Source organism: Pelophylax lessonae, assembly GCF_965119305.1.
Source record: "Pelophylax lessonae genome assembly, chromosome: 1".
Lineage (NCBI taxonomy): Eukaryota > Metazoa > Chordata > Amphibia > Anura > Ranidae > Pelophylax > Pelophylax lessonae.
The window spans coordinates 742,839,984-742,845,983 of NC_138768.1; the positions used below are offsets into that span (position 1 = coordinate 742,839,984).

At 39.1% G+C, this 6,000-nt stretch overlaps 1 protein-coding gene across 1 annotated transcript in view; it reads left to right on the forward strand.

The window, feature by feature from the left end:
- Positions 1-5,751, forward strand: part of SGCB (sarcoglycan beta) — a 31,865-nt gene extending 26,114 nt beyond the window's left edge. The window contains exons 5-6 of the mRNA XM_082243556.1: positions 3,479-3,610; positions 5,284-5,751. Of these exons, the coding sequence (XP_082099682.1) occupies positions 3,479-3,610; positions 5,284-5,484 (333 nt within the window). The 3' untranslated portion in view covers positions 5,485-5,751. The remainder of the gene's footprint in view (positions 1-3,478; positions 3,611-5,283) is intronic.
- Positions 5,752-6,000: the final 249 nt, after the last annotated feature.

Genomic DNA, 6,000 nt, shown 5'->3' on the forward strand with positions numbered 1-6,000 from the left:
ATCATTGTATTCTGTAGTTGGGGAAGGCTCCCCGCGATCCCCACCAGCAGAACACAATTGTGCTGCAGGAGGGATTCAAGCAAATTTCTTTCCTTCAACCCATAATGTATGGCCTACCTTTAATGTGTCATACTGTTAAGGGACAGGCAAAAGCCTTCTGAAATTGTTATTCCCAAAAACAAACAATTCCTGTATAACTCATTCATTTTTTCATTCACTTATGCATTATTTTTGTGTTTTTATTGTAACTTTATTGTATGTTTTACCTAAATCAACTATTACAATATTTACAATTAATTATTACAATAAGTTGAACTGCAGACAAAAGGCCATGGTAATTATAGGTTCAATGAAATGATGATAAATGTATTGTTAAATATAGCTATTAAAAGTACTTGAATCTTTGTCTCTCTCTTGATATCATTCTACTGATAGCAGCACTCAGATTGTGAAAGGGAGGTGCAGCACTGTTAGTCAGTCAGTATTTATCGCATTGCACCTTGCTACTCATCTGAGAGCTTCTGGAGAGGAGGAGAAAACAGAAACACAATCTCTTCAATGTCTAGCAACCCCTTAATTTCCCACAGATAGCGCAGGACCAGATCCAGGTCCAGACTGTATTGTTTAGCTACTGTATGTGTTGTCTGCAGAGTGATCTTAGAGAGTACAGGTCCTGGCTCTGCTGTTTAGCAGGGGTGTCTGGATCACTTGACAGATTGACCAGATTTACAAATGCTTTGGTCAGTAACATAGTTACAAAGTTAGTCTTTTTTATGTAATCTACTGAGATGGAGCCCCTGAAGGAACCTTTCATTTTGCAATGTGTAAGGCTCTTTTTCTCCAGGCACAATCCGTTCCTCTGTGCCTTTTGCAATGATCTTACAGTAAACTGTTTTCCTCCAAGTCTACTATAAGGATCATTTATGTCTTTTATACAAAGTGACCATATCCACCCTTTCACTCTTTTCAAGGAATATGTTTCTCTCAAGTCTTTTTTTTTTTTTTTTTTTTTTTTTTTTTTAATCCAGGAAAATATCTTGCTTGTTCATCAAGCTTCAGATTATTGTAACATGCTTCTATTTAGTGTATGATTAGCTGTGTATTTAGGAGTTTGTCTGGAGTGAAACTTTAATAAACACATTTGCAGCTTGATAGTAATTTTCAATTGTTATCTGACATAAAGACTGAGAACTAATGATCTAAACCAGAACAAATTATTTAGAGTTAACCCTGTTATCCTAGGCCCCTATCACAAGGGTGACCTGATCAGGGTTGCCTGTCAGTTTTTCAGGTGGACCTGACCAGAAGCTTCATGTTAGCCTGTGGGTAGCTGAATGTAAGCAAGCTTGTGCCTGTTTCCATTTTCCATCAGATTACCTCTGAGTCCGTCAAGGTCCAAAAAGGAAATAAATTGAAAAGGTTTGTTTTCTTTCTATTTTCTGACCTAAATGTGATGGACTGAAGGTACATTATCTCACAAAAAGTGGGTACACCCCTCGCATTTTTGAAAATATTTTATTCTATCTTTTCATGTGACAACTGAAGAAATTGCACTTTGCTACAATGTAAAATAGTGAGTGTACAGTTGGCTACAATGTAAAGTAGTGAGTGTACAGCTTGTATAACAGTGTAAATTTGCTGTCCCCTCAAAATTACTCAACACACAGCCATTAATGTCTAAACCGCTGGCAGCAAAAGGGAGTACACCCCTAAGTGCAAATGTCCATATTGGGCCCAAAGTGTCACGATTTTGTGTGGCCACCATTGTTTTCCAGCACTGCCTTAACCCTCTTGGGCATGGATTTCACCAGAGCTTCACAGGTTGCCACTGGAGTCCTCTTCCACTCCTCCATGACAACGCTGGTGAATGTTAGAGGATGCCCCATAGATGCTCAATAGGGTTAAGGTCTGGAGACATGCTTGGTCAGTCCATCCCCTTTACCCTTAGCTTCTTTAGCAAGGCAGTGGTTGTCTTGGAGGTGTGTTTGGGGTCATTATTATGTTGGAATACTGCCCTGCGGCTCAGTCTCTGAAGGGAGGGGATCATGCTCTGCTTCAGTATGTCACAGTACATGTTGGTATTCATGGTTCCCTCAGTGAACTGTAGCTCCCCAGTGCCGGCAGCACTCATGCAGCCCCAGACCATTGCAATCCCATCACCACACACTTGTCTTTGTACTCCTCACCTGGTTGCCACCACACACGCTTGACACCATCTGAACCAAACATGTTTATCTTGGTCTCATCAGACCACAGGACATGGTTCCAGTAGTCCATGTCCTTAGTCTGCTTGTCTTCAGCAAACTGTTTGTAGGCTTTCTTGTGCATCATCTTTAGAAGAGGCTTCCTTCTGGAATGACAGCCATGCACACCACTTTGATGCAGTGTGCGGCGTATGGTCTGAGCACTGACAGGCTGAGCCCCCCCACCCCTTCAACCTCTGCAGCAATCCTGGCAGCACTCATACATCTATTTCCCAAAGACAACCCCTGGATATGACGCTGAGCACGTGCACTCAACTACTTTGGTCAACCAAGAAAAGGCCTGTTCTGAGTGGAACCTGTCCTATTAAACCGCTATATGGTCTTGGCCACCATGCTGCAGCTCAGTTTCATGGTCTTGGCAATCTTCTTATAGCCTAGGCTAGTGTACAGCATCAATTCTTTTTTTCAGATCCTCAGAGAGTTCTTTGCTATGAGGTACCATGTTGAACTTCCAGTGACCAGTATGAGAGAGCGAGAGCGATAACACCAAATTTAACACACCTTCTCCCCATTCGCACCTGAGACCTTGTAACACTAACGAATTACAAGGCACCTGGGGAGAGTAAATGGCTAATAGGGCCCAATTTAGACATTTTTACTTAAGGTGTACTCACTTTTGTTGCCAGCGGTTTAGACATTAATTCCTATTTTGAGGGGACAGCAAATTTACACTGTTATACAAGCTGTACACTCACTACTTTACATTGTAGCAAAGTGTCATTTCTTCAGTGTTGTCACATGAAAAGATATAATAAAATATTTACAAAAATTTGAGGGGTGTACTCGATTTTGTGAGATACTGTATATGGATGGATATAGATCTAATATGAGTCCAGAAAGCTTCATTATTTACATGCACCAAAAACATTAATGGACATGGATGTCACAAAAGTGAGTGATCCATTCTGATATTATTCAGCAGGAGAGCTGTTCATGAATTCCCTTCTGATTGGACCAAATACAGGAAAGGGGCCTTAGACTTTCCGTATTATAGACTTAAAAACTAAGGCAGACCATACACGATTCCCGCTTGTTATAAAATCGAATAAATGTTTTTAAAACAAAAAACTAAGCAAAATTCCACTAGAGTATGGCCAGCTATAGTTTTAATATATAAGGAGCTTAAAGTGGAAAAAAAAACTATATGCAAATTTTTGGCTTTATTCCAGAATTCAATTTCAGTGAAAATATTTGTTATATTTAATATTTTTTAGATTACCAGCAGTGCAAGCAGTGATCTTAAAATCAATGTGGATGGGCATATCACTGTGCGTGGTAATGAGGGAGTTTTCATCATGGGAAAGACCATAGATTTTCGAACAGGTGGAAATATTGTCCTAAAAGCAGTAAGTACTGGTTAAGTGTCATTCTTTTTTGCTTGGTATATTTAGTTTTGTTCTTTTCTACATGCTGGCAGTAGGGAAGTTCTTGTGCTGGAAAGCAAAAAAAAAAAAAAGGGGGATATTGGTGGTAGCTAGGTAAAGCAATAAGCATTGTCAGAGTCAAACCTTCTAGCTAAAACATTTTTTAGAAGTACAAGTTTTCAGAAATACCAGAATGCCTAGTTCTTCAAAAAAATCAAAAAAGTATTAGTTACCACTAAAGTAAATTCCTTTCTTGCAGAATGATTGCATTGTATTTTTCTTAAAAAATATCTATAATATATGCTCAAAGTAGCTGCAGCAGTGCTCAGGAAAATGTTGTTTATCAATGAGATATTAAAGGTGAAGTCAAAGAAAGATGAAGTACTTTCTCACAGGCATTGCCCCAAGCACTGATATCCAGATACGTCCAGTCTTAAATCTTGCCTTAACTCAGTTTACCGTATTGTTAAATATGGCCGTAACTCAATCTCTTATTCCAAGTTGTGTAATTACTCAAGCCTTAGGCAACTGCAATATTATATGACAGGGTAGGGAATTAAAATGTATGTCCAGCTGAAAATGTTTTCCTTAGTTTTTGATAGAGTGGGAAAGCATTATAACCCCTGTTGGGTATTCTATCGTGGGTTCTATTCGAAAGATTTCCCCCCCCCCCCCACTTCCTGTCCTGCTGACAATGTTTTACCACACAGGAAGTGAGGGAAAGTTGACAAAAGCAACACAGACAAAAATAAAAGTGTTTTTCTTTAGCAGAGTAGGGGAAAGTTAGGACCCCCTTCAGATTTGCACTTCTGTCTGTGTCTCTTGCAAAATATACCACTTTCTGTCTGATAAAAACCATTATCAGCTGATCCAAAAGTGAGGGAAAAGCTCCCAAACGGAGCCCATGATAGCACTGAGGCCAGACAAAAGTTCTTATTCCCCACTCTATCCAAAACTAAAAACAACATACTTTTTTCTAGACTTACACTTTGTGTACAGTAAAATATTTACCTTATTTCCTTTTGCTTGTCCTTCTGCATTATTGTGGTCAATATTCATGTTATTATTCTTGATATATAGACATTGAAGTTGGTTTACTAAAGGCAACTAGGCTGTTCACTTTGCAAGGAAATTTTCCCCAGAGCTTAGTGAATGTGGTGAAATTTCACTTTGAAAATAATATAACATTCAGTCACATGCAAGGAAAAAAACAGAATTTTTGCCTGCACATGATTGGATGATTCACTTCATTCACTAAGTTCTGGGGAGTAATTCCCTTGCAAAGTTAACAGCCAATTTGCCTTTAGTAAATCATGCAAATGTCATTGCAAATTTTCTGTAGAAAACTGTAAATGACCGTAATCTGCTCTGAAGAAGTACATAACGACGCAGAGAGGGCTAATGATATGTAAGGTGCAGCAAGTAGTCTGGTTTCAGTTTAGTGTTGTCAGATGAATAAAATAAGGACACCAAGGTTGTTTATGGACTGTAAGGCCATGGAGTAAGTAAATAGGAACATTGTACATTTGTTGTCGCCTGTGTTCTGCAGTAATTACTAAGGCTAGATAAAAATGAACATGTTGCTCTTTGCTTATATCCTGAAAGTACTGAAAAGCCCTCAAGTTCTCTAACTTCATATGCATTTTCTTCCATAGGAGAACAGCATTATTCTGAATGGCAGTGTGATGGTCAGTACTTCTCGATTACCTACAGCTACAGGGGAGCTGATGTATGATGACGGAACAGAACGCTACAAGCTGTGCATGTGTGCAGATGGGACTTTATTTCGGGTACTAGTGGAAAGCCGCAATATGGGATGCTTAACTTCTGTTAATCCTTGTGGCTCAGTATATTAAGGAACAGCACATCACCTGCAATTACATCAGTGTTATATCTTTACTCTTCTTTATGTTTTAAATGTGTGAGGTTTTTGTGATAATGCTTTCTAAAAATGTTTTGCAGTATTAACTATTTATTTTCTAAGAATGACAGCTACATGACTGCCTGTGCAGCATGCCCATACATGCACATTGGATCTGTGTCTGTGCCTGTGTCAATGGGCTTTCACTCACATCCAAGCTGCTTCTCTCTTCATACAAGTCTGGGAAAATGCAAAAGCAGCTTGAAGCGTGTCAACGTCAGGTAAAATGAATCTATCAGTAATCTCAGAAGCATCTCAAATGAATGCCAAACACAAACTGCATTTGCACATAAACCCAAAGCCTATTAACATGGGTCACGATTTATCTCTGCTGTCTCTATCTTTACAACCATTCACCTAGCTGATAGGGCTGGATGATTATTGCACTAGTAATAGGGAAGAATACATGCTGGGAAGAAAGGGTGTATCAGGTACTGACATTAGCACCAGT